This window comes from Symphodus melops (assembly GCF_947650265.1).
Source record: "Symphodus melops genome assembly, chromosome: 11".
In the NCBI taxonomy this organism is placed as follows: Eukaryota; Metazoa; Chordata; class Actinopteri; order Labriformes; family Labridae; genus Symphodus; species Symphodus melops.
In genome coordinates, this window is record NC_136701.1 from 19,599,674 (window position 1) to 19,626,802 (window position 27,129).

At 40.7% G+C, this 27,129-nt stretch overlaps 4 protein-coding genes across 10 annotated transcripts; 2 read left to right on the top strand and 2 right to left on the bottom strand.

Annotated features, from left to right (window-relative positions):
* The first annotated feature begins 995 nt into the window (after nt 1–995).
* inpp5kb (inositol polyphosphate-5-phosphatase Kb) lies at nt 996–10,085 on the top strand. Of its 6 annotated transcripts, XM_079355074.1 has the most exons (15): nt 2,457–2,480; nt 3,547–3,598; nt 5,011–5,442; nt 5,923–6,027; nt 6,175–6,283; nt 6,657–6,773; nt 7,208–7,383; nt 7,480–7,591; nt 7,678–7,787; nt 7,899–7,925; nt 8,848–9,064; nt 9,170–9,307; nt 9,411–9,494; nt 9,580–9,684; nt 10,000–10,085. In XM_079355074.1, the coding sequence occupies exons 3-15, from the start codon at nt 5,222–5,224 to the stop codon at nt 10,066–10,068; spliced, it is 1,590 nt and encodes a 529-aa protein (XP_079211200.1). In that variant the 5' UTR covers nt 2,457–2,480; nt 3,547–3,598; nt 5,011–5,221; the 3' UTR covers nt 10,069–10,085. The 6 variants fall into 6 exon arrangements, with proteins under 6 accessions (XP_079211198.1, XP_079211199.1, XP_079211200.1 ...); XM_079355072.1 differs by lacking the exons at nt 2,457–2,480; nt 5,011–5,442 and adding an exon at nt 996–1,422; XM_079355073.1 differs by lacking the exons at nt 2,457–2,480; nt 5,011–5,442; nt 7,899–7,925 and adding an exon at nt 996–1,422.
* A 2,001-nt stretch (nt 10,086–12,086) lies between these two features.
* On the top strand, nt 12,087–16,569 carry nle1 (notchless homolog 1). The gene is made up of 13 exons (XM_079356110.1): nt 12,087–12,222; nt 12,766–12,927; nt 13,032–13,252; nt 13,430–13,509; nt 13,616–13,692; nt 13,778–13,875; nt 14,308–14,500; nt 14,583–14,718; nt 14,823–14,869; nt 14,964–15,166; nt 15,289–15,448; nt 15,530–15,600; nt 15,747–16,569. The coding sequence occupies exons 2-13, from the start codon at nt 12,790–12,792 to the stop codon at nt 15,757–15,759; spliced, it is 1,437 nt and encodes a 478-aa protein (XP_079212236.1). The 5' UTR covers nt 12,087–12,222; nt 12,766–12,789; the 3' UTR covers nt 15,760–16,569.
* Nucleotides 16,570–17,398: 829 nt separating this feature from the next.
* Nucleotides 17,399–22,485, bottom strand: slc25a1a (solute carrier family 25 member 1a). The gene is made up of 9 exons (XM_079355483.1): nt 21,837–22,485; nt 21,205–21,312; nt 21,001–21,100; nt 20,313–20,451; nt 20,142–20,226; nt 19,947–20,051; nt 19,711–19,826; nt 19,551–19,624; nt 17,399–19,470 (listed from the first exon to the last, which is right to left on the bottom strand). The coding sequence occupies exons 1-9, from the start codon at nt 22,081–22,083 to the stop codon at nt 19,356–19,358; spliced, it is 1,089 nt and encodes a 362-aa protein (XP_079211609.1). The 5' UTR covers nt 22,084–22,485; the 3' UTR covers nt 17,399–19,355.
* Nucleotides 21,587–27,052, bottom strand: LOC306831393 (F-box only protein 39-like). Of its 2 annotated transcripts, XM_079355482.1 has the most exons (8): nt 26,945–27,052; nt 26,377–26,836; nt 26,093–26,264; nt 25,323–25,634; nt 24,052–24,276; nt 23,346–23,522; nt 23,098–23,259; nt 21,587–21,597 (listed from the first exon to the last, which is right to left on the bottom strand). In XM_079355482.1, exons 2-7 carry the CDS (start codon nt 26,799–26,801, stop codon nt 23,134–23,136), a joined length of 1,437 nt encoding a protein of 478 aa, XP_079211608.1. In that variant the 5' UTR covers nt 26,802–26,836; nt 26,945–27,052; the 3' UTR covers nt 21,587–21,597; nt 23,098–23,133. The 2 variants fall into 2 exon arrangements, with proteins under 2 accessions (XP_079211608.1, XP_079211607.1); XM_079355481.1 differs by lacking the exon at nt 21,587–21,597 and having other exon boundaries at nt 23,083–23,259.
* Between the last annotated feature and the right edge of the window lie 77 nt (nt 27,053–27,129).

Here is a 27,129-nt window from a genome sequence, read left to right on the forward strand (position 1 = left end):
TTTAAATTGTTAAAGCTCTCTCTCTCTTTCTCGCTATCTGTCTCTCTCTAACTCTCTCTCTCATTCCTGTTAACTCGTCTCCTGTTTTTTTTTCTTTTATTGTAAATTTGTGCCTTTTTGTCATTTTATCTTCTAATAACACTACTGTACATTGGAGACATAAAGAAATGAATAAAAAGAAGCAAAGCAACTGTACATAACCTTTGATGTAAATGGGTTTTTTTTTCAGTGTTATGTATTGAATGTAAACAAGAGCAGCAGTCTCCTTACCTTCGGCACATTAGTGACAGTGTGTTTGCTGCAAGTGTCCTTCAAACGTGGGAACCCTGAAAATTAGACCTTTTAAAAGTCATGCTTCTCGAGGTACTCTAAGGAATTACTTAATTTGTCAGAGGAAGCTGTTTTGTGCAGCTGTTGCAGTACAAAAACTATAAATCAATCAAAGAGTAAATTGACAATGGATTAGTATTTGCACAAGAAATAACAGGTTTCCCAAGTCTGGCAGTATGTCAGAACCATTTGAAAAGAATTTACTGTTATTTATTGTTAATTCAACACTTGATCTGTAGGCACCTTAAATATGTTGAAAACGTTTTTATGCATTTCTGAAAGGCTTCCACAACTTAAGAAAGTCTTCTGAAGAAAGGTGACGAGGTGCCTTTTAAATAAGGCAAATTTCCACCTCTGGAGGATATTAAAAATGTATTCTGTTCTATTTAACTCAAAGAGTCAGGCAGGTTGATCAGTGTATGAATTAATGTTTCTTGGCTAAAAACTGCTACAGTAATTGTGACTGTTGTGAGTGCAACATCATAGTTATTGGTTTGCTTAACTATTCTAATACAGCTAAACACAGACTTAACATGCTAACACCTGTCATAGCACACACTTTATTTAGAGCCTGTAAAGTGAATAATAACATTAAAAAAAAAACTTACTGACAATACTCTTTAAGGCAGGCCAACTGCCCAGAGTTATTGGAGAAATCACTGCAGGTTTGCAGTTTAATTGAAAAAGCACACATTAAAGCCCAAAGACATTCCACAAGTTAAGAGAGAGAAGGATTATTTATGAACATACAAAGAGGGCTTTAGTGTAACAAATGCCATGCGTCATGGTGACATTCAATAAACAGACATGTCCATTCATGAATAAGATAATACTCATTCACCAGGTTGTTAACCAACCTGGGATAATAGCTTGATCCGATGTTACGCTTTAAGTCCAGAGCAGGTTGTGCATGGGACTTTGTCTTCAGAAGGGGAACAGCTGAGGCCCAAAAGAGAACAAACAGTCAAACAACGGGACTCAACGTAGGAAAGCAGTTCCAGTCTCTAGACTCCCCTTTGGAGAGCTTCGTCATCTGTTCACAGGGGGTCTGCACCTTTTTCAAGACGCCACGAGAGAGACACGTTGACAAAGGTAATGAACTTTTTAGATGTTTTATTTTCAACAGGTACTAAATACAGACGAGAGGTGTATTTTAATTTTTTAAGAGAAGACTTTTTTAAATATCAAACTTTCTGATTTGAAAAAACTACAGAGAGTTAGATTTGGGGATTTTGAAAAATGCAATGTAACGTTCACATTTTCTAACATTTGACTGTGCTGTTGATCCTGTATCAAATGTCTGTGTGGTATTAGGACAGTAAATCCAGTCTCCAATTAGTCTGGGTGTGTGTAACACCTTTGTGGCGACTGTAATGTTGTCATAAACAACTCCATAATTATTGTAAGTTTTAGACCTTAAGAAGTTGTAGAATCAATATAGGGTAACCTGGGGTATAGGCAGAAAGCAGTTAAAGTTAAAGCTACAGAAATCAATATTTCTGTATAAAGAATTCAAATAACACATAAGAAGAAGAGGAATTGGACTCATAAACACTAAATTAACATCTGGCTCTTTAGTCCTCAGCCTTTGTGTTTTAGTTTGTTTAAGACATGTTTTATATCTGTGTTATTGATATTATGTCTTTGTTTTATACAAGCTGAAATATTTGAGTTTTGAAAAATAACACAACAGACACATTTAGCAGTTAGCTAGGTCGCTATAGGAGAACTCAAGAACTAACTTTTTTCTGCTATAGGTTGTCTTAAATTAAACAATGGAGAAAGGGCTAGCAAAACCAACTCAAACATTCATGTAGATTTACTTTAAGACATATTATGACAGAAAACAGGTATGGTTGAAGCTACACATAAAATGCCTATTTCTATAAAGGTTAAATGACTGCAATAAAAGAAGAGTCATAGGATTCATCATAAAAAAAATACTCATAAGCATCTTACTCGGTATGTCCATGAGCTCGTCATAATTGTTTAGTTTGTTTAAATTCAAATGTTGTTGATTAAAACCCTGAGTTACAGTAAAACAGCTTCAGTTTGTTCAAGCAGCTATTTGCAATTTAATTCTATAGCCAAGAACTTTTAAAAACAACAACAACTTGATGGTACCTTTGCAGGATCAAACAATGCTAAAGGTTAGTAGCTAACTAGTAAACATAACAGTGAAGAGATTTTCCCTCAGGAGTTTTCCTTAACAAAACAGAAATACAAGAGGACAATGTGTATGTCCAAATATTGGACATACACATATGCAAGTTAAGGCCAGCGTTGTTAGTTTTTGCCACATGTTTAGCACACTATGTTGCTAACAGTTTAGCCACAATGTGGTTCTAGTTAAAGTATCTGTGTTCAGCTTGTGTTTATGCCACTGAGTGGATAAGGTTTGTTGATTAACGCAGTGTATAAACCAGTGCATGTCTGGAAGGGACATATACGTTAACAAATTCCAATTATGCTGGTAACTGTCCAAAAAAGAGATTCAAAGTTAGATAAGCCAACTGCTTAAAAACTAAACTATTCCATACATCTGTACTTCAGATTATATCTTTAGGGTAAAGAGTTTGTGTTTTTACCGGTGACCTACAGTGTGTTTTTTTTAAACATGGTTTAAAGTAACAGTGAATACACGTGATTATAAAGCTCTTTCAGTAATTACTTTCAGGCATCTCTGTTAGGTCTAGGGTAGACTGGGGTTGGTTGCCACACTTTTTACTCTCTTTTGAATTACTCATGATCAATATATCTTATATCAACAATTCCTACATTAGAAAGAAACTGGAGGTGAAATGTGTGTCTCTTTAATTTTTGTAAATTACTTAAATAAAAAGTTATTAACCATCAAAGACTCTCTGACCAACTGTGTGCAGGGTTTGGTTGGTCATAATGTACCTTTAAGATTGCACTAAAACGTTTTGTAAAAATGCCATACATCAGTATGTTTAGATTAAATGTATAAAATATATTTAGGGTAAATAGTTTCTGTTTTTACCTGTGACCTACAGGGCACTGCTGCTTTAACATGGATGAAGATAACAGTGATTACACGTGATTACAAAGCCATTTCAGAAATTACTTTCAGGCATTGTCAGGTCTACTATAATCACACAGCTTGCACCACACAGTGAAGGCAAGAGGTTTATTTTCGTGTATGTGTTTCTTCTTGTTCACACTTTGATGAGGTGTATTTGTGTGCAACCACAGGGGAGAAAATGAGCACTGGAAGAATTAGAAGCGTTGGGAAGGACAAGTGCAGGTAAGAACAAAATCGCACACCGACTTCTTCTTCTGTTTGTCCTGTTATGGTCTTGCACATGTGAAAACAAGAAGGAACAGGATATGGAAGTAATTGTAAATGAAAGCATAGACTTCAGGCAGGAAAAAAAGAGAGTTGAGAAAAGAAGGTAGGCTATAACCCGCCTGTGTGGTGTCAGGATTGCTTAACCCTCATAAGTAGATTTGAAAATGCCAGAGTTTTCTAGGCTCTGTGATAAAAACGTAAATAGTCTCTTATTCAACATTTCTCACTAGACTGGTGACCCCCCCAGTTATCCACTTAACACTTCTGTTGGCTAAAGAATGCGTTTTAATTCTCTGCATGTGACTCTGTTACATGAAGAAGCAGGGGCACCCTTTTTCATTGTGCAACAGGCAGACTGTTTTGTTCATTGACTGAACAGAAATGATTTAATAAGAGAGGATAATTATGCAGCAAAAACGTTCTACAAAGTTATTTATCTTTTAGATGCAGTGCTATCAAAATAATACAAAAACAATATCAGTGTCATTTACTTTACTTGTGGAATATCCGTAAGAGTAAAACATGTTGAAACGTTTCTTAGTTAACTGAACAGATATGAAGAAGAATGTCTTTAAAAATACCAAAAACATGTAATGTCAATTCTTTACCGTAAAGTATGTAGTACAGGATCTATAAATGATTGAAATCTGCATATACAACTGCAAAACTGTCTGGAACCGAACTTTATATTTGTAAAATGTTATCTTGCCACTTTATAGTCACTAAATCTTTAAGACACTTAAGTATTTGGCAAAGCTGCTGATTGCTTCATGCATCGTGTGCCTCTAAATCTATGACGTAAATCCATTTTTAACTGCTCTGTAACACTTGTTATTAAGAATTATTTCACTTTTTGTTTCTTGCATAAAAAGCCTACGACAGAGCTGTGCTATACTTACAAGACTCCTCTCTGGATTGTCAATCTAACCTTTCGCCTATATGAGGAGAGGCAGGATTTGGGCCAAAAGAAGCTAATACTATTGTGTGCTGCTGTTCCCTATATTGCATGTTTCCATTCATTGTGCTCAGCTGACACAGTGATGGAGGAAAGCTCTTATGGAGCTGAAGGGTTACCCAAGTTTTGCAACAACATACTAACAATGATAGAGGATCAGCCTCCAGCCATGTACTCTTCCACCCCTGATACTACACACATACGCACTGACAAACATACATACACACACATGTTCACATGCCCGTCTCCTGCCTGCGATTATAATCTAAATCTGACTCGATCATGCCCACATTCCTGAGTCGGCCCTGCTGCTTTGTCCCTCGCTGCTCTGTTGCTGCATGACCAAACGGGGTTGTGCCACAGAAGGGACTTTAGCAGAGCAGTGCAGGCTGTGTTTTTTTTTCTAATCCAGTTTGAAGGACCTGTATCAGAAGCTGCCAGGAGCACATACAGAGAGAATCACCTCCACAGGAGTCATTTCATGTTACTTCAAAAGGCCTCACATGGCTGCAACCAAAGACATCCGAGGATAAATCCAACCAAAGGCATTTTCTCTTCTGGATTCTGGATTGGTTTTTTTTCTTCTGACCTTGAGGACACCTAGCTAAAAATTAGTCCCAAACATGGATGACTTCATTGATGGTCCCCGCCAGCGCTCGGACAGCATGAGCAGCTCAGCGTCTCAGAGCTCCAGGTCCAAGGCGCTCCTCCGCCAGCGTCTGTCTCAGCTGCTCACCTGCATAGAGGACATGAGCTCTGACGATGAGGCCAGTGAAGAGGTTTCCCGCACGCTAGATGAAGCCTTTCAGCTGTGTGGCCGCTACATTCCCTCAGATGTGTTCAGGTTGACATGTGCACATGCTCATCACAAATACACAACTTTTCAGAGATAAACACAGAAGTGTTTGGGCTCTCTCAAATATGCAAAAGGATTCGGAAACCTTAGATGTAAAGACAGAAAGGTTTAAAAAGACGTAACAATATTACAAGAACGTCAATAGTAGTTTATGTGGATCATGTTTGTTTTTCTGATTTTTTTTTTAAATCAATATTTTAAGTTAATGTGGGGAAAAAAGTATTTTATCTTTTCATATTAGTCCTGTCTTCTGTTGTTCATTTTAAATCTTTTGTAAATATAAAAGGCCATAAACATACATTTCGTATTTGAAACAGCATTGTGAATTTAAATGGATATCATTTCTAAAAGAAGTATTTCTATTTGTGCATTCAAGGTTATAGAAGTAATTAAGCTGTAATTGGTTGTGCTTTTTTTTTTTTATTCCATCATGTTTAATTCTTGTGATGACTTAACCCTCCACTATAGGCTGCACATGGTGACCTGGAACGTTGCCACGGCGGAGCCCCCTGAAGACGTCGCCTCTTTGCTGCAGCTAGACGTCCAGCCCCCCACAGACCTCTATGTAATCGGGTAAGGGTCAAATCACATCTTCACCAGGAGTTGGAATAAAGGATAAAAATGTCTCATTAAACAACTTGGACAGATATATTAATGAAATAAAAAGACGTGTAATAGGCTGTGTTTTACATACATTTGCTCTGTGTTGGTGTGTGACAGCCTGCAGGAGGTGAATGCCACCCCAGTGAGGTTCATCTCTGACCTGCTGGTGGAGGACTCCTGGAGCCATGTCTTCATGAATGCACTGGCACCCAGAGGCTTTGTTAAGGTAGGAGAGGAAAGAGGGGAACACAGCCTTGTATATGAAGAAGGTTTTGTGTTTTTATGTGTGGGACACTTGGTATAAAGGATATTGGATTCAAGTGAAATTAAATATATAACATGTGAAAACATTTAGCTACTTTATGTGGTACTATTTTTATGGACTCTTTAGTTTAGTTTGAGATATCTGTAATACACAATATTTTTTAAGGATGTAAAGTTACATGTTTTCAGTGCATGTTGCTGTACCTCAAAATAGATTTAAGGTCAATTTTAATGAGGTAAACAAACATTTACATGATAAAGAAGGAGGACAAAATGCAATTAAAAAGAAAACAATTCAACGTCGATGGTTAAAATCGGTCTCGCTCTTTGTGCAGGTCACATCCGTGAGAATGCAGGGTTTGCTGCTGCTGTTTTTTGCCAAACAGGCACATCTCCCCTTCATCAGAAACATCGAGACCACCTACACTCGCACCGGCATCTTTGGCTACTGGGTAAGAACTGGCAACAGAAGACAACAACTCTATTAAACTATGCACACTAGGAATCCCATCGACATCAGATGCAGTGGGGTTTAACACATTATGAAAGGCCTATTGTGTTTGAGAAGTGGAGTGTCCAGGAGCTGTGATGGAATGAAATCACCAACAAAGAACAGTGGAACTGGGGAGCTACAAGGGGGCAAATGGTCAAATTAGCAATAAAAGTTCTTGATGTAGTTTTAGCTTTTAAGTTCAAGTTTTGATCTATAGGTTTTTTTTTTACATTCTTCTATAAATGAAAGAATAAATTGTGTGTTATTTTACATGGAATCGTTCATAAAGATTTTTTTTTTTTTTTAACTTAGTAGAAGTGGATTCACTTTACCTTTTCATTTTACATTACATTTTTACCATGTCCCTCGTCCTCCTCTGTTTGTCCTCTTCAGGGTAACAAAGGAGGAGTGTCCGTGCGTTTCTCCTTCTACGGTCACATGGTGTGTTTCCTCAACTGCCACCTCGCCGCTCACATGAACTACGCTCTTCAGCGAGTTGATGAAATTGAGTACATACTTGAGAACCAAGAGTTTGACATGTCGGACACGCCCTACGTCCGTGACCACAAGTCAGTGTGCAAATACAAACTCGACACCACTCAATACATGCACGACTTAAATACATGCACGATGAGCTAAAATGAGTCTCCATCCCTGTCTCACAGGGTCGTGTTCGTTTTTGGGGACCTGAACTTCCGTATCGCAGACCACGGATTGCACTTCCTCCGCTCGTCCATCAACGGCGATCGTCTTCATTTGCTGTGGAACAAAGACCAGGTGGACTGCTGTAATAAGTACACATACACATCAGACTGTAACTTTTTAAAAAATCACAAATGCTAACTTAATTCATTGCTCTGCAGCTCATCATGATGAAGAAGAACGAACCTTTCCTACAGGAATTTGAGGAAGGGCCGTTAAACTTCAAACCCACCTACAAGTTTGATCGTAACTCTGACACCTATGATACCAGGTAACATGTGCGACAAGCAAAGAGTTCTTCCAAAAAAAAAAAAAAAAAAAAAAAAAAACTCAACACGTCTCAGAATCTGCCTGTGCTTTTATTTCCTTATGATTTACACAGCACTCCGAAGACGTGGTTGCGTTTTAAGTAAGGCACAGTTGTTGTTTTTTTCTGTATCGCATGCCCCACATTCTCAGTCATCGCACCATCTGTCCTTTTTCCTGAAGTGTCTGCCAGCACGTCTGTAGTTGACACCCTGAGATAAAATAAAAGGAGAAGTGAATCCTGATATGTGGCTTGAGTTTGGAGCAGCTCTTACAGCGAGTTATATTCCATCCTGAAACTAGCACACTCTGTGTGTCTCTCCCAGAAAGAGCACTGTGGCTCTGCCCCTAACCATGTACAGACCCAGACCCCTGCAGCGCTGCAGCACCACCCTCTTCTTCCTCCTCACCTCCCTCACCTGGGGGCTGCTCTCTGTCTGGTTGGGGGCCTGGTACAGGGAGCTAAACCCGCAAAGGTGGGTGTCTCCATAGATACACCCTGTAGGAATAACTTTAGGGCCCTTTGATATGGATGTTTACCTTGAAGGTTATCTACGTATGACCTTTCATTCTTAAAAATGGAGACACTGGTTTAATGGAAAGACCCCAAGGGGGGTTCATATGACACAACTGATGTCGAATTACAGAAATAATCTGCACATTTATTAGATCTGATACAACTTCCTTCTGCACCAAGTCCCACACACTGTTTGTTCCTGCATAGTTAAAGTTGTTCTTGTGATAGCGACTGTGCTTATAATTCAAACTTTATGATACCATTTCCAATGGTATTGTCACCCCACATTTTCTCCACAGCATGCTAAGCTTTAGCATTTGCTCTGCACTGCATGTGAGTGTGATTTGTGTGTTCTGTAACGGCACTGTTTCCAGTATTTTTATTTGAAACAAAGATATATAAGGTTGGCATGGAATTGTGCCCTCTCAGGTAAGCATCTGAATCAAAGAATTCAGCTTCTTCACTCGTTGTTTAAGACCTTTAAATATCATCTTATTGCTTCGATCAGTGGCAAGAAGAGGAAACCAGCATGGACAGACCGTATCCTGTGGCGCATAAAACCCAAAACTCCTCCATCAGAGGATGTGGATGATGAGAAGGCGTCGACATCAGCTGATGAAGACATGGATGAGTACCCACTCCTGGTCATACAGGACAAATACACCAGTGACATGAGCTATGGGGTCAGTGACCACAAGCCTGTCATTGCAACCTTCAGCTTGGAGGTGAGGACAGCAGGATGTAGGACTCATTTCTTCTCTAACAACCCAATATGTGTAGCGGTAATCATTTTGTTAAAGCTCCATCTCTTTCCTCTTGTTAATCTTCAGCTGAGGAAGCACTTTGACACAGCGCTGGTGCATGTTTCTCCTCTGGGTGTATGGAGCGCCGACCAGGAAGCACTCATTACTTACACTGTCCAAGAGGACTTTGAGTCCTCCACATGGGACTGGATTGGCCTCTACAAGGTACTTGTGATAAAAAGTAAAAAAAAAAAAAAAAAAAAACAGAACAAAAAACAATAAATATTATACCTGACAGATCTGAAGTCATGAAATTGTTCTCCTGCAGGCGGGATTCAAGAGTGCGTCTGATTATGAAACCTTTGTGTGGGTCAGAGAGGTAGACCTGCCTGAGACCAATGAAGTCATACAGGTAATGTGCAAAAGAGGCATGTGCATCATGTTTGCACAAATACTGTCAATGTGTTATTTTATATGCGTGCATGTGTTGGTTGCAGATATCTGTGGATAAGGACGAGATCCCTCTGCTTGGTGGACAGTATGTTTTGGGTTATTTCAGCACCAATTTGCAGAGCATCATTGGACTGAGTTCTGACTTCCAGGTGAGATTGTTACTGAAACAGTGCAGCTGTAATTCAAAATGTTGAATTTCATTTACATCAATACTTGTGCAATCCAAGCTCGAGAACACATCAGTATTAACTGTTTCAGATATTGCCTGGCAAAATAAAAGAGCACTTAACTATCACTGAAGTATATGATGCCAGATAGTACAAAATAGAAGAAGAAGTTATTCCACTGCTGGTAGGCAATATATTGTACAGATACTGTGGTTATGTTGGCCGATGAGTTCATTTGCTGGAGGAGGCGTTTCAGCTGGCTGTTTGGTTAAAAGACTCTTTCTTGTTTTCGTGCAGATCCTGGAGTCAAAGCGTGCCGTCATGGAAGGCCTCGTTCCTGAGAACAGCAATGGACTTAACAAATAAAGACATGATCAGCCTTGTGCCACCTCTATACCTCTCCCAAGAAATGTTTAAAAGAAAAAAAAAATCAAACGTTAAAAATGCCCTAAGATCAAGTCCAAGTCTATTTACTGGTAAAGAGGCCGAAACTGAATAACACAGATCGTGTTCTTCTGGTGACTTCAACTTGTTGTTCCCAGCTTTGCCTTTGAGGAGTTCACATTAAGTAGACTCTTGCTGGAATCGTTTTTTCTATATAAAAAAAATAAAGCTTATTACTGTAATGAGTCACTAGACAAACATGTCCACCTGTTACAGCAGAAACTACAGGCCAAAACAATGGTGTTGAAAGTAGTGGACATGCACTGCAGGTCATAACAGGTCTTGGACTAGTTATATTTTGAGATAGATTTAAATGTTTTATTTTTGGTCTACAGAGCAGAGGGTACAATGCAAAGTAGGAAGAATGATATGTTGATGCAGGCCATCTGAGGTGACAATGCAGAAAGATGCTCCTTGTGTATGAGTTTTGAAGTCTTGCTATTCTTATTTTGAACAACTATTGGACCCAAGTGGGAGAAAGACTGAAGATAGAATGGGGATATTGATGTAGACGGCAGTCATTTGTGATTATATGAAGAATATTCTTAATGTATATGTGATTATATAAGCCTAATGTGTACCACAAAAGGCTCTAAAGTAGGAAGATAAATCATAATAAGTTAATATTTGGTAATGAAGACTTTGATTAGTATTCATCGCAGTTGTTTCTCACATGAATGTGTGGCAGGATGCCTTTATACTGTATATTCAAATGCAAAGTGATGATTGTTGTTAAAATAAAGAAAAGTATCACATTTCTGTGTTTTGTGTGTATGTATGCTAAATTGAAATTCTGTGTGTTTGGTTGCGTGGTTGATGCATTGATTGATAGAGTGGCCAATACCACAGCAGCAGAACATAACCTGCACATAGGACGTGTATGGTCATTATATTGTTCAGGATCAAAATGAAATAAAGGTAGATACTTCTTAAAGATGGCAAGCAAGTAATATTTCTTTGTCGTAGTAATATAAATGTTTGAGATGTCATCAAAATGTAATATTTACATGAAACTGAGAAAGTTCAACAACATTGTGACAGAAAGGAAAATGTATTGTATTTGACACTGTATTAATGGAAAGAACATCCTTTTACCACCATGGGTATGATGTATCGGTTATGTAAAAAAAATCAATACCATGCCATAACAACACATCATAACGTAGACTTTTTACTGCTACCTCTGATGACATCAAACTGTTTTCTGTCATATCACACTTTACTAAGATTTACTGGGAACAGACTAATTAATAATTAATTTACTTTAAAAAAGACCTTAAGAATTCTTGTAGTAAGAAATTGGCTGTCCACATCTATCTGTTGAGAAACAAAAGAAAAGTTTCTTTTCGACTCCCGGTCTAAAGGGGAAAATGAAAAAATAAAAAATGTATACAAATATTAAGCCATTTTATATTTTACTTGTTTCTTTTTCACAGTTAAATATTAGGCTATGCCCAGTTTAAAAAGTGTGTATTCACTTTTCAGGCATTTTTCATCACTCCAAGCTTAGGCTGTCTTTATCTTTTTGTGTCTAAATGTTTATGCTGTACCTATTTAAGGATGTGATATGTTTAAAGCCCAGAGCCATATAATCATTACTTTATTATAAGAAGATGTGCAAGCTTGTCATCTAGTTAATTCATTGTTTTGTATTGCTGTATGAAAGTCTTCTTAATTGTAGAGATTAAAGAAGCTGTTTACACAAACTGTAAAGGTTTTTGTACACTAATAGTGCAGAAAATATGATTATATATTTCACAGTATGGACGTCTTGTTGTAGGTTGGAAAATGTAGCCTAGGCATCCTGTCTTTCCACATTAAACTCTCAATAGTCAACAGCCGAAGCAGTGTTGTCAGATCTCCTGAGAGAAACAAATAAGAAGGTATAAATATAAAGGAAGGAATTAATAAATAAATAAATAAATGCTATCTAACAGCTTCCTGTTCCTGTTTTTACCTTCCCGAAATGCATTGCGCGAAAGCGTTAACTTCGTTTGAGCTTTGAGCATCTTCGCCGTTATAGGCTCTCTGGTTTTTTGCACGTGGGGGCTTGAACACATTCATACGTGGTTAAAGGTAAGGCTTTTTGGCAAATATAGTGTCTTTTCCCAGGTCAAATACAAACATATAGAATAGAAACAGTTGTACCAACAAGGCGACAATCGTCTTACTCTTCTTTAATCGATGTTGAAAGTAGCCAGAAACACTGGCTAACAGCTACCTAGCCAAATTAGCTTTCGTAGTTCTGCTCATACACTTCAGCTGACAGCCTGCAGCTAAAAGTAAACCTCTACACGGTCAATTTAAGGTTTTCTGATATGGCCAGAACTTTATAATGACAAAGCAAAGACCCAGTCATCCCTGACCTGCTTTTTACATCAACCCAAGACATATAAGAACATTTATCGTGAGCTTAACTAGTAATGTTGCCTTCAAGTCAGGCTTGACAACATATTTGATCAGAATTCAATTAACTTCATCCTCATACAAACCCTTTCAGATGTAATTATGTTGTTTAAGTGAAACAGCTATTCAAATCTCTCTCAGACCTTAAGCAGGGGGAAGTTGAACCTGCAGGATTTCTCCCTACTTGGATTAATTGATGTATGTTTATGTTAGATCTGGACCTGAACCCATCAGACGATGACGAGTGAGGACGTGGAGCGGCTGTTGATCCAGTTTCAGGACGAGAATGGGGAGGTCCTGGGTTCACCCTTCGATGTGCCTCTGGACATCACCCCAGACAAACTACAGCTCGTCTGCAATGCACTGCTCCAGAAGGTACCACGCTGGCCTTAAATATCGTCATCGTCCAATCATATTGGACTTAATTTGTTCAGAATTCCTCAGTCACAAATTCATATTTAATTCTTGTTTTGCTGCAGGAGGAGCCAGTTCCGCTTGCGTTCTTTGTCCGTGGAGAGGCAGAGGTGGTGTCCAGTCTGGGGTTGTGTGTGAAGGCTCTCGGAGTTGAGACGGAACAGGTCCTGCCGGTGGTGTACCAGCCTCAAGCTGTGTTCAGGGTCCGAGCTGTGGCACGCTGTACCAGCACACTTCAGGGACACACAGAGGCAGTGATCTCAACTGCCTTTAGCCCCACTGGCAAGTGAGTGAATCAAAATCCAGAGTCCCTCACATTTGTCCTGCTTTTCTGTATTCTGGTTTATCTAAAAGTGCTCGTGAAAAAACAACAGAGGGGACGAAAGTCATAACAGTTTTTAAAGACCCTTCCCCTAAAAGATAGAAAAAGTACGTTTTATTTAATTGCTCTTGTGTGTTTCAGATATCTGGCCAGCGGTTCGGGTGATACCACGGTGCGTTTTTGGGACTTGGCGACGGAGACGCCTCACCACACTGCGAGAGGTATAAAGTCATACTCTGCAATGCAGCTTAGTGCATATAACTGGTCAGTGCATTGACTCCACGTTGAGCTGAATTGTGCTTTTTTTTTTCTTTTCCTTTTTTTCAGGACACACACATTGGGTACTGAGCATTGCCTGGTCACCTGATGGCAAGAAACTGGCTTCAGGGTGCAAGAACAGCCAGGTGTGCTTCTAATACACACTCATGGTTGTGATCAGGTGGTTAATTATGAATCCTGTGAGTTCTGTAATAAATGATGTCTCTGTAGATCTGCCTGTGGGATCCAGCGACGGGGACACAGATTGGGAAGACTCTGACAGGACACAGCAAGTGGATCACTTGGCTCTGCTGGGAACCTCTTCATCTGTGAGTGCTCACTACTTGACTTCTTTTTCTTTTTACTGCTGACCAAATTTGTGAAATCAGAACTGTCTCACTGTAAATACCAGGTGTAGATAATGAATAGATACTTTATTGATCCCGAGGGAAATTAAAGTGTAAGGATGGCTGTGCACTGGAGCAGTCAGTGCATTCAAACCCTGTATCGTTACTAATGATGCATAATAAATGTTCTCTTTTTAAGAGATGACACTATTTATATCTTACTTAAAGACACTTTTGTTTCTGTCATGGGGTCAATCAAAACTTTTCAAACACTTATTTTCACACACACAGATTTTCGGTTTTGTGTGTCAAGCCAGTGTCGTTTCAGCACCGCGTGTCTAGACATCACATTTGTTGGTATCGTGACATCACCACTGAGCTGATCTGATGACTCTGCTCCTCTCTCCCTTTCAGAAACCCCGAGTGTCGGTACTTAGCCAGTAGCTCTAAGGATGGCTCCATACGTATATGGGACACAGTGTTGGGACGCTGTGAGAAGATCCTGACGAGTCACACGCAGTCGGTGACGTGTGTGAAGTGGGGAGGAGACGGCCTTCTCTACACGTCTTCACAGGACAGGACGGTCAAAGTGTGGAGAGCTAAAGACGTAAGTGGGTTCGATTTTTGATTGATTGAATGAAGAAGAGCTGGCGTGTGTGTGTGTAATGTGTGTGTGTTTCTATCTAAAGGGCGTCCAGTGCAGGACTCTGCAGGGGCACGCCCACTGGGTGAATACACTGGCTCTCAGCACAGACTACGTCCTGCGAACCGGAGCGTTTGAACCTGCGACTGCCACCATCAACCCCCAGGACCTGACAGGCTCATGTAAGGATCGTGAAACCTTTTGGACACAGATTTACCGGGAACATGTCTGACTCTTTCTGCCATAGATGTTTTTCGCTGAACACAAACTCTTGTTTTCCCCATAGTGGAGGAGCTGAAGGAGAGAGCTCTGGAGCGATATACTAAAGTCAGAGTGAGTACGCTTTGCGCTCTGTATTAAAGTGTTTCTGTGTGTGTGTAAAAATCCCTTTTTGTCAGTAACCTCTCTCCTGTTCCTCGTGCTGCAGGGTCAGGCTCCAGAGCGCCTCGTTTCCGGCTCAGATGATTTCACTTTGTTTTTGTGGAACCCTGCGGAGGACAAGAAGCCTCTGGCCAGGATGACGGGCCACAGCGCTCTGGTCAATGAGGTGCTCTTCTCCCCAGACACCAGGCTCCTCGCCTCGGCCTCGTTCGATAAGTCCATTAAAATCTGGGACGGACGCACTGGAAAGTAAGCAAACATCAGAACAGCAGATGACGTTATAAACCTGTATGTAATACTGCCTTCGTCCACATGGTGGAGCTATAAGGCCGGTGTGGTGACAGCTCTGCTTGCTTTCTCCTCACCCTCAGGTACCTGATGTCCCTGCGTGGACATGTGGGCTCCGTGTATCAGGTGGCGTGGTCTGCAGACAGCAGGCTGCTGGTCAGCGGCAGCAGCGACAGCACACTTAAAGTTTGGGACGTGAAGACCGGAAAGTTAAACATGGACCTGCCGGGCCACGCTGACGAGGTGAGGGAAGGGGAAACGAGTCTTTGCTTGTGTTGATTTTTTTGTGTTTGTAATTTTTTTTTCTCTCTCTCGTGTCTGCAGGTTTTTGCTGTGGACTGGAGTCCTGATGGACAAAGAGTGGCCAGTGGAGGGAAAGACAAATGTCTAAGAATGTGAGTGTTGGCTGCAAAAAAAAAAAAAAACATCTGTACTTCGATGGCTTCATCCCAGTCTCTTTTTTTTTTTTTTTTTTTTTTTTTTTTTTTTTTTTTTAAACCAGCCTTAACCCTCTTTGGACTTGTGCTCTTTTTTGTTGTAGATGGAGAAGGTAACCACACCTCACTCTAACTTCGGCAAAGGACTTCAAATGTTCCACTGCAGAGAAGCCTGACTAGAAAGGTTGACTGCAAAGGTGACTAGACTGAACCTGATCCCAAGTTTGACTCTAAGTTGCACACAACAGATCGAGGGAGCCGAGTCTGGTCATGATGCAGTTGAACTCTCCAGGTTTGAAACCCATGAGGAAACATAAACTATGTAAGAAAGCCAAGTCAAAGCTCCACTTTCATGTGTTTGCAGCTTCGGTTTAAAAAAAAAAAAAAAAAAGGGTTTTACTCGTATACGTACATTTTTGTACGCATCGAACCCTGATCTATAAATGTGCAGTTAATTTTCAGCCTGTATTACGGTGTCATCAATATGCATATATATGTGTAGCTTCAAATTCTAAATAAATCCAACCAGCTGCACAAGATTAAACCAGCACACGAGGGCGTCTCCGTCAGCAGCATATGCGCTTCTCTTAAAGCCTTACCAGATGAATGGTAGAGCGTAACTGACAGGTGCACTGGTGGGGCGACAGGTGGGAGCACTAATACCTTTCCTCTGTGATGTCAGTGCCGCCCGTGCTCGCCCTGCTCCTTCAGCCTTTAATCTCCTCTGTCCTGCGATCAGGAAAAGCCTCAGCCTGCTGGGCTGTTTTTTGTTTTGTTTGTTTTTTTCCAGCCCTTCGGTGAAGCTGAATGTCAACAGTTCTGAACTCTTATTTTGTTGAATCAAAACCTGGTCCACCAGTCAAAATGTTTCATATATGTAATAACTGGGTTTGTGAATATTTATTATGAATAAATATTTACATAAAACATGCATGAAGTTGTGAAAAACCTTTTGTTTATAAGTGGGTGTGGCTTATTTGTTTATTTTAGGGGGATTGTTGAGTTTGACAGAATGAATGAAACCTTTCATATTTCCAGGGGGAATTTATCTCAGATTGAGAACATGGACACACAAGTGACAAAATATGTCAACAAGCATACAAGGAAGCACATAAAACTAAAATCATTCAACCTCATAAAAGCATCACGTGATTCCATGTAGAGGCTTCTGATTTAAACGTTTGATAGTGTGGCGTTGATTCTCCTGATTAGTGTGATTTGTATTAAAGAAATATAACCTTGGAACAAGTACGCTGTTTGTTACTGGGGTGATTCATCTGTCAAAGCTCAAACACCATTTCATCTTTAATACTGTCAGCTGATCAGTCTGTCTGCAGTCAGCACACAGAGCGTCCTCTAACAACGAGTCTTTCATCTATCCAAACGTGAATGTGTCGTCGGTGGTCAGAAAAAGATCAACTCCGCCTTCTTACAGGTTCTGCAAGGTGCTAATCTGTAAATAATGTGACAGCATTGGACATTTCAAGCGAATCAACCAACGCTGATATTTATAAATATAAAGTCATATTCAGCAGAGATGCACTCATCCACTTTTTCAGTCTTGATCTGATTTTAATGTGCTGATACAGGTAATGATACGTTTCTGAAATCATAATTGAGTTATTGTAGGTTTCGTGAAAATGCATACAAAACTAAATGATCGTAACGCAATCAGTTTGAACTTTGTCCTGGCGTCACATTCAAACAGGAAGACAAAGGAGACGATTTGTGGGCACTTTGCAGTTCAGTGTGAATGTCTTTAAAGTGAAACCGTTATTAGATCGGATCTGTGCCTGTCTCTTATTCACAGATCTCATCTCAAGAAGAAGAATTACAAAGACGTAAGTAATCATTCACATGTTTATTGAAACCATGTTATGACCAAACATGTTTTCATGGGGGGGGTGTCAACATCTGATCACTTCTAACTTAAAGCACTGATTTCATAAAAAAAAAATCATTTACCGACACACTTCAGCTTTAATTTCACACACACATACACACGCACACATAACCTTCAATCTGCTCAACGGGACCTTTCATAATATGATGGAAGATAACAGATGTGATGTGCTGTACGATGGGAAACACAACGCCCACCCGTTTATAAAAAGCAGCAAGATAAAAACAGTGATACAAACAATGTGCTTCAGGTAATGAAAACAAAATAGCTGGGAGATAAAGAGGAAACTACTCTGTAGCTCTGAGTTTAAAGTCGTATGAAACCCTTCGCTCCTAGAACGGGGATGTTACATTAGAGATTCAGTAGTTTGGCAAAGAGGATCAAAAGGCTTCTGTGCAAGGCCTTAAGGTGCCACGAGGTCTATCAAAGCCAAGCCTTGCCTTATTGCTCTCGCTAACGTAGCCGAGCCTGTGACACACTAACTGTGGGATCCTCCAACACATGTAAACACTTTAATAGACAAGAGCCAGTGCATTCAAAGACAACATGTTCATCAGTTAGTGTACAAAAAAACAACGTACAAGCAGGTTTAGCTTGAGGTAAAAAAAACACAACCATTAAAGTGACATCAGGAGAGTATGTTGGACGAAGGAGCACAAGAGAACGGCTAAATTCATATGGCTTCAAACAGTCTGAAAAGTTGTTCTTCCTCCGTAGAGGTGAAATCCCTTTTAGATTTCAGGTTGTGACGGCCTCAAATAAATATTCCCAAAGTAAAGCCTTCATATTCAGCTGTAGAGAACTCAACCCCCCATAACCACCACCGCAATCAAAAGTTGGCAACAACTAGCTCGCTAACTTCCTGTAACATACTCCTAATAAGACTGCATGTGAAGATTATGCTACGTGTGTTTTTGTTGAGTGCAAGCTAACGATGAATCTATCAGGGATCTCTATCGTAATCTGCAGCCAGCCCCAGACCAGTTTTTTTTTTTTTTGTTGTCAGAGTGCTAACAGGACAGCTGCTACATTAAACGAATACAGACTTGCTCTGTTGCAAGCAGCAGCCATGAAATGCACAACAGCGAGCAAACAGCTAGCAAGCACTGAATGTTTTAGTTGGATGAAGCCACAAGCACAGTCGAGTAAGCTGTAATAATTACAACACCAGCGCGTGTTGAAGTGCTGCAGGGAGCCGGTCGGCTGTTCAGACGCTCCTCTGTTTCACCGCCCAGCGTCATCGACGCATCACGTCAAGTGTTCAGTGGATCAAAAGACACATTTATGGTTTGATGCTAAGTGTGAACTCCACAACACGCACGGCAACAACAGTCATACAAAGCTGAAACAGCAGAAATATGTCACATCCCTTTAAAACTTGCTCATTGTCTCGTCTGTTTCTAAACTTTGGTAATGCATGTGTTCTTCTCGACATACTCTATTTTATCTGGTCAAAAGACTCGAAATGGAGTCTACAAGTTTGGTCAGAGGCAAAGAATAACACACCACTTATGTACTTTTTTTTCTTTTTTTTTCCTTCAGAGTAAGGATCATCACTCTTGATTTTAAAGCCTGATCTGAAAACGGCTTTCAGAATTGCTCGTCCTTTTTCTTTTGTGTTGTTTAGAATAGGTCCTTTAAATCACAGATTTGATATTCAAACGGGTAAAGATGAAGTGTCATAAGCTCAGGGATATGCAGAGAGCCAGGATGAAGTAGAATAGAGGTGTTCAGTTGTGCGTAGCATGAGGCACTGGTCTGTGCTTTCCTCTGAATCTCTGTCCCCTTGTCCCCAGGAGGGGGGGGGGGTCTATTGGGTCTTCCACACATTGTTCAGAAGTTTTACCACCTCCTCATATATGACGAAAACTATGGCCACGTCCAGGCACACCCTGCCCAGCCGAGGAACCGTTCCTTTGTAGAACCTGTAGGAAGCAGAAGAAGAGATCAGGAGGATTTTGTTCACCTTCAAAGTGAAGTGGAGCAGCGTCAGGGTTTAACTTACGCCTGCGGTCCTTCCTGCTTCAAAATCTGGAAGGCACAGTCCACTGTGTTTTTGTACCGGTACGCCTCCAAACCCTACAACAAAACGGACAAGTCTTGAAGTCTTGAATTTGGAACGCCACGAGGAGAGGAACGAAACCATCAAATAGTTTGCTTTCTACCTGCATCCTCGTCTTCACCACATCCAGAGGTGTGTTTCCGAAGACACTGGCAGCTCCTGCAGTCGCCCCGAACATTGCTGTGACGATTGGGTGCATTTCTTTTCTGGGGTCATCACCTGAGGAGGCCAGAGATTGGATCCAAGGAAAATGGGGAGAAAAAAAAACACAAGCATTGATAAATAGGAAGTGTCAACCAAAAAGACTGGATTTCGTCCTGCCGTGAAATGTTTCCTCACCTTTGTACCAATTACGCAGCAAGTTCATCACGTAGAATCTGATGGCCTGATTGGTTCCTTGTTTGAGCACCGTGGCTGTCAGACCTTGATACGTCCCTCTCACTCCTAAGTGATTCAAACACAGTTCATTATGCAGCACCAGACAGATTAAGTGTGTCTCTTCTTCTACCATGTGGGTTCATCCTGGTCTCTCACCCTGTTCTCTGATGATCTCACTGACTCCATGGAAGAATCCTCTGTAGCGAGGTCTGAGGGAACACTGGTCATGGATCATCTTCACCTGGAGGACGACACAGAACTATTTCATCAGGAGCTTTCAGAGCGTGAAAAAAAGAGTAGACGAAGCGGACGTCAGCGTCCACAGACCTTCAGCGTCTCCATTGGACAGACGATCACGATTGCTTCTGCAATGCCGGCTCCTAGACCGCACAGAAGGCTGCCTGTGTTGTCCAGCCGACCCGTCGCGTCTCGCATCGGGTTACTGAGCATTTCAAACGTGCCGAACCTGTAAAGTATGGGAAGGGAATAAATAATAGGCAAACAATGTGTTGATTCCTCTACAGGTTATAGTTTGTTCATTGCTATGCTATGAATGAAGCAAGAAGCTAACCTTTGATGTTTCCAGATTTTAAAATGTATGATTAACATTTTTTTTTCTCCTCAAAATTTCAGTTCATTAAACCTCCGAACTCAGTGAACTCGCTAGCTTTCCAACTGTTGGAGAAAATTTGACTTTTTTTGTTGTTGTCTTCGTCTCAGTTTTTTTATTAGTGCTGATGCTGTAAAGATCAGGCAGTGAATCAATAAATTGCTCAATGAACCTGCAGAATAATCAACAATATAGACCATATAAGGAGCTGCCTTTGACCAAGGTTTAAAAAAAATGCTGTGTCACTGCTTTGACATCCGTTAACTATTACATTTCAAGATCAAAACCCTACCCATCCCCTTTTGCAACACCGATGCAGGTTGCAAAGCGTCTCGTATGCTGCAGCTACACTCAGGTTATGTGCATTGTTCAAATACAAGTGTATATGCCGTAGATCTTCGTCACCTCACAGCCGACTTTGGTATTGATCCGTAAAGGAGGGAGCTGAGGCCGCGATACAACCCTCTGAGGCCGTGATCCTGCACAGTCAACTTCACACAGTCACCTGCCCACACAGACACACACAGAGCATCGGGGAGTGTCGAGTCAGTTACCCAGCAGAAGACTTAGGAACATAAACCTGCAGTCATTCATGTCCCAGTGACCTACCGATCCCTCTGTAACGTGGAGGGTTGGCTCTCTCGTCTAGCTGCAGCTGGGTCTTGACATACTCTGTTGGGAAGGTGATACAGATCTCGATTCCTCCTGCTATGCCACCTGAGGGGAGACGTTAGAAAAGAGAAGAATTAGTAAAATCACTGAGCAGAATTGTTCTTGAATGTTCTGGTTGCAGCAGCCTGTGTGCTTATAAAGAATCGTCAAGATAAGATGGATTTAGCGCAGATGGGTGCTGATGCTTGATCTATACTTTGTGTATCAATGAATGCTAAGTGATGTGATTACACAGCAGTGTCTGTACTGAGCTGGAATTCATGGCTAATGGCCACAGAAAATATCCCTAACCCCCCTCAGTATGGAGCATAAATCTTTCTGCTGCGTTTTATCTGTTTTACTATCTAGAATCACTCAAATGAATGGACTGCCAGTAATAAATAAAGATACATAAGAAACATGCATCTACATCTTGCACTGCTGAAGCATCACTGCTGGCTCAGTGACCCAGTTCTGCATGGATAGTCTTAATGGGCGACAGACTGAGATTAGGCTGTGCTGTGCAAAAAAGCAATAGGAGACTACGGAGGGGGGATCTGCAGGAGAAATATTTCTCTTCCTATATCCACCTGCAAGGATAGCCTTTCCAGGATGCGTAATTTTCCTTCCTCCGACTGCAGCGGCGGCCAGGTTCCTCCTCGCCGCGTACAGCCGCTGGTGAACCGGCAGAGAGCCCAGACCCGCAGCGGCAGCAGCAGCAGCCAGACGCCGGGATGAAGAATGCTGATGCGGGGCAGAGCTCGTTGATCCTCTCCTCTCAGCGGAGCTCTCACAAGGCCCCTCACACACCGAAAACGGCTTCAGCAGCGAGGACATTTTGTTGGTGAAATGTGGATGATCTCAGACAGACAATGTCACACAACATCAACAACACAGAGGGAAGGGCCGATGTGGTGGCAGCTGAGAGGACATCAATATTCAAACAGCGGTCAGGTGATGGAGAAGGCGATTGGCTCGGGCGCTACTTAATATGGTTACACATGTCACGTGACCAGGTACGACTGCTGTGGGCCAATAGCATGGAGGAGGCTGTGCAAAGGCGAATTCATGGTCTGACTATCAGCTGCTATGACAGTCCATCACAGTTATCCCCTATAGTAACCAGTGCATTAAGAAAATTGAATCAAAACTCTCATCAGATACTACTACTTGCACTTTCTATGTTACACTAAATTATACTTAACTGCCAATGAAAATCCTTTCTAAAGTTACCCTGGCATTCACTCATTTTGAAGAAGTTCAACATTTACCTCAATTACTAATGTTATTTTTTTTACACTGTTGTATTTGTACTTCACGTGATAGATTTTTGATGGATAGATAATTTATGTATGGATCAATGTATTACAATTTAATTAACTACTTACAATACACAGTGTTAACATGTAAACAGGCTATAAATCATGGGCAAGACTGTTACATTAGAAAGACAATGAGGTATCATAACACAGAGGTAACACAGACATTTACTCTCAGATCCACTGAAAATTTCAATATATAGATTAAATCATATATAGGGAAAAAAAAAACATTATGGACCCAGGAAATGTCACGTGCCCAACAATCAGGAGTTTGGTATATCACTGTTACAGCTTAATCCCTGTTGCCTTAAATAGTTCTCCCTCCATGCCGGTGCACACAAATAAATACGCACTGCCTCCCCCAATCACCCTTTATAATGAAACTAGGTCAGTGTTCCTGCCTGCCCTTAGACCCCGCCCCCTCTGAGAACAACACAGACACCGGGAGTTAGTGTCAAAACTAAAATGTCGTGTTATTATTCATGTGGTTCATTGATTTGCAAAAACAAAGGAGTTTAATGCTGCGTTATTTTTATTTTGTGCTTGTCCACAAGCACCTTTGTGATCACACAAAGGGGTAGACAGTGACATAAATGTCCAGCTCAGGTGGTTGGCCCAGGTATGGAGACAACATTTGCTCCAGCTGTTCCTCCTGCTCTTCAACGTTATCTTCCATGGAGTAGATTCTTACCTTGAAGATATAAGCATCAACATCAGTGTTATCTTAGGATGTAAATGTGAATGTCATTCAGGTGATGTTGATTTTTTTTTTCTCACTTTGATCTTGCTGAGTAAGCTTCTTTTAGTCTGTCTCATGTGCAGAAGCCTCTCCATGGTTCTCAAGTCCAAGAAAGCCCAGATTCTCAGCTGCTCCAGACGCTCACACACTTTGACCAACTCCAGCAGCTCTTCATCCAGTGATTCTTCACAGTTTTTCAGGTCAAGGGACAAAAACTATGTACAGGAAAGATCAAGGTTACCAAAACATTCTCAATGACTCAATGGGGAAAAAAGAAGCAAAACTGTAAAATGTAAACTATAACATAAAGACAGAGGATTTCTGTAATCGATAGCTACAACACAACAAATGAGCCCCAAACATTCTGTACAAAGACCCACATTTTGGCAAATGTATCTTACTGTATATACTATAATGTCTTATATTTAAATATCAAAATATAATAATTAATTATTATTTCAAATTTGGCAGCAGTAGTTGCCCTATAAAACAATTTTCAAGTTTTGTAAATAAACAACAGCAGCACAAGCAAGCTTGGAATCAGTCTATTAAAATCTATTTATTAGCAATAAACCCAATATCACATTTTTAAAGAATCATATTTCTCATTACATACTGTTGTTAATAGTTTTAATCAAAAAAAGTAATCCAACAATTAGCTTAAAATATCAGCCAGTGCCCAATACACAATCATCTCTCCACACATTCTGTTCTGTTGTCATGCTGCTTGCTTGGCACCCTCACCTGCAGACTGCGTCTGTACTGAGGCAGCAGGTCACGGAAGACAGGCTTGGCGCTCCAGTCATCGTCAGAGGAGTAGCAACCTGTCATGTTGAATTCTGTCAGGGGAATCTCAGGCAGCAGGATCCTTGCAAGCCTGTTAGTGTCAATGACTTGTTCCACTGTGAACCTGACCTTTAGCTCCGGGCAGGTTGAGACCAAAGCTATCCACGAGCTGCCAAACACCAGCTTTAGAGGGGGAGTGAAGAAGTGACAGAAATTAACAATCAAATATCTTATCCTGCATTCACATATGGGATACTCCCTTATAAGAGCATCACTCTTTATTGGCGAGAGGTCTAGAATGATTCACCAATAGGATTCTGCAGGTGTTTGTCCTGACACTCTACTCCTCTAAACTGACATTTCTTATTTTTCAATAAATATACTCCCTTTGCCTATATCATTGCTTTGATATTGACCAGCATTTGGAAATATTTTATATCATTACAGTCTAAATTCTACCGTTTTTTACCAGGCTGTGAACATTGTAATTTCCTCAAAAATCTTGAAAAATTAAGTTAATACATAAAGTGAAAAATCCTGTCCTGTTTGTCGAGTGTTCGCTTTAGGCTAGCTTCGAAAACCACGGCTATCACATACACCAATACAACACTGGAGGTTGCTGCTGATGCATCCTCAGTGATGTATTGAGAAGTCACAGGGTGAAATGGGTCCTAAGCTTGGAAATTATGCTTTTCTTTGTATGTATGGCGTTCAGTCACTTCCTAGCCAAAAAAAATTAAAGGCTAGAAAGGGCAGTTAGCTAACATTACTAATAAAACTAACCTGCCTAACATTACCAAACAGAAATAGAATTCTTTCAATGTCTTGCTAACTAAAGCAAGAAAGAGCTGTTGTGTACAACTACAGTATTTCAACTTATTTCTGGCAAAGTATTTTTATCATTTAACAAGCTACAGTGCTAGCATAATATTGCTTGCTAGCTTCCTGTAACGATACCTGTAATGTTCAGTTGACTACCACCAGACTTCTTGTTGTAATGTTATCATGCAGTCACTTCTTTCTTTTCTTTTTTTTATAGATAAAAATAATTACTGTTGCCCAGTATTAGTACTTTCCATAGTTAGAATTTTGACAAGAAAATTCTTATCTTGTGATAATGGACTGATTTTCAATCTCCAGTGAAATCATTATTTATTGGGGATAATCAACTGGGCCAGTGACTGCTCAATTGGCAACACGACAAATAATTATTTTTATTTCTTGCCTACCTGTTGATGGGGCTCATCAGAACTGCAGTGCAGCGAGAGCTTTTGCAAGGGATTCCTATCTCTTTTGGTGTACCACGCCTGTTCTTGCTGTTTGTTCTGGAGGGCCATTAGCAGCTCATCTGACAGCCAGGAGTAACTAAGGCTCAGGTTAGTGAGGCCTTGCAGTTGACGCAGGATCCAGGGGAAATTGGGGTTCAGATGGATATTGGTGATTGAGCTTGAGAAGAATCCCCTCAAGTCCAAAGACGAGATGTAGCACCGAGGGGTTAAATGCCTCTGAGAATGTGTCAGTGCAGACAACACCTCCAGACCCTAGTTTAAGAGGAAAAAGACCTGTTCATTTATCACACACTTCTAATCGTCTGAAAACTTCAAATGCTTGAAAAACATTACAATACATTACAAAAACATAAGAATGCCACCTAACATACCACATGATCCTAAAGGAACCTAAAACCTAACCACATAGATATATCGGCTAGTAATGCATTACTAAAGGACGAAATAATGAATTAATGAATTAATGAGCTTGCAATAGTATTGTTAGTCACCAGCAAAGAGACGAAAAGAAAACGGCTCAGTGACGCTGATGATTCTGCACACTTGAGAATTCAGTGTTAAAGATGTATTTATTAATACATTGAACCCCTGTAGTGTCAGCCCTCTCCTGAGAAGGTTGGATTTATCAGTGAGATTATAAGTGGCCCCTGTTGTGAAGCCCCTGTTACATTTCTGCTGACACACTATTTTAATAATGGTGATAAACTTACATGGGGAAGGGAGATACGCATCCCTTTCAGACAAACAGAGGTGAGCGTTGAGCCTCCTCTTTGAAGGAACTCAATCAGACTGTGCACTATAGAGCCCCTGAGGCTTTTGGTCCAGGGCGTCCGATCCAAATCCAGCCTTGTGATGGATAGTGACCGGAGCGGGGCCTTTACTCTGTGGAAACCAAATAATTTTCAGTTTGTTGGCAGGTCAGTTATAGTCTAAGGCAGGGCTAAATTGTTTAAAATGTAGATTATGCTTGGATGGGCCAAACACACTCCCTTACCTTGTAAGCTCAGACAACAGCCCGGTGATGGTCTGCTCCAACCGCCGGGCTATCGAGGACTTGCGTGGGTGAAAAAAACAAACCTCAAGTGACTCCAAGTAAACTCCTAGACTGCGGATGTAGGCAACAGCAGACCAGTACTCAGACTGGGCATATTTAGATAGACGACCGCTGAAGTGGAAGAAGCGGAAGCGCCAGAGAGATGGAGAGTGCATAACTTGGTGCCAATGATGATTAACCAGGTCTGCACTAACACGATCTGCATCAGAAAGAAACCAAAAAACATGGCGAAGGCACACATCAGGAAGTGACCCCCAACCACCTGCCCACTCTGAGCTATCTCTTTGACCTTTATCACTCAGGCTCATGTCTCCTCTTAGCTTCTCCTCACTGGTAGTTTGCATTGGGTCAAAGCTCCCATCCATATTGGCTTGTATAATCCAAGTAACTCTGGCTTAATCTGAAGAGAATATGGTTAGAAATAGTTTTTTAAGAGGGTTTTATATAATTAAAATTTTCATGAATTGTTGAGGACAAAATATGTCTCAAAAAAAGACTGAGTGATTACCTGAAGCTGCATGCAGTCCAGCAGTGGAAAAGTAAATGAACACAGTGAAGGATCCTTCCTCACTATGTTCTATTGGACCCTATTGTGACGTCATAAGCACCCAGTTCTGTTCTATTCAAATCAAAATTCTCCATCCATTGAAATCCAATGCAAACTATCAGACATTCAAATACAAACATTCACTG

Bases quoted from the DNA above. Each gene is read 5' to 3' on its own strand.
- LOC306831393 (XM_079355482.1), bottom strand. From the start codon at position 26,801: ATGGATGGGAGCTTTGACCCAATGCAAACTACCAGTGAGGAGAAGCTA. The intron at 24,277-25,322 runs GTAGGCAAGAAA...CCCCCTCTAAAG, and splicing joins CTGATGAGCCCCATCAACAG to CTGGTGTTTGGCAGCTCGTG. The intron at 23,260-23,345 runs GTGAGAAAAAAA...TATATCTTCAAG, and splicing joins GCTTACTCAGCAAGATCAAA to GTAAGAATCTACTCCATGGA.
- nle1 (XM_079356110.1), top strand. From the start codon at position 12,790: ATGACGAGTGAGGACGTGGAGCGGCTGTTGATCCAGTTTCAGGACGAG. The intron at 13,876-14,307 runs GTGAGTGCTCAC...TCTCCCTTTCAG, and splicing joins TGCTGGGAACCTCTTCATCT to AAACCCCGAGTGTCGGTACT. The intron at 15,449-15,529 runs GTGAGGGAAGGG...TCGTGTCTGCAG, and splicing joins TGCCGGGCCACGCTGACGAG to GTTTTTGCTGTGGACTGGAG.
- inpp5kb (XM_079355072.1), top strand. From the start codon at position 1,209: ATGTTACGCTTTAAGTCCAGAGCAGGTTGTGCATGGGACTTTGTCTTC. The intron at 3,599-5,922 runs GTAAGAACAAAA...CCTCCACTATAG, and splicing joins GTTGGGAAGGACAAGTGCAG to GCTGCACATGGTGACCTGGA. The intron at 9,065-9,169 runs GTGAGGACAGCA...GTTAATCTTCAG, and splicing joins TTGCAACCTTCAGCTTGGAG to CTGAGGAAGCACTTTGACAC.
- slc25a1a (XM_079355483.1), bottom strand. From the start codon at position 22,083: ATGTCCTCGCTGCTGAAGCCGTTTTCGGTGTGTGAGGGGCCTTGTGAG. The intron at 20,052-20,141 runs GTGAGAGACCAG...TGAATCACTTAG, and splicing joins TGAGATCATCAGAGAACAGG to GAGTGAGAGGGACGTATCAA. The intron at 19,625-19,710 runs GTAGAAAGCAAA...GTTTTGTTGTAG, and splicing joins TGGTGAAGACGAGGATGCAG to GGTTTGGAGGCGTACCGGTA.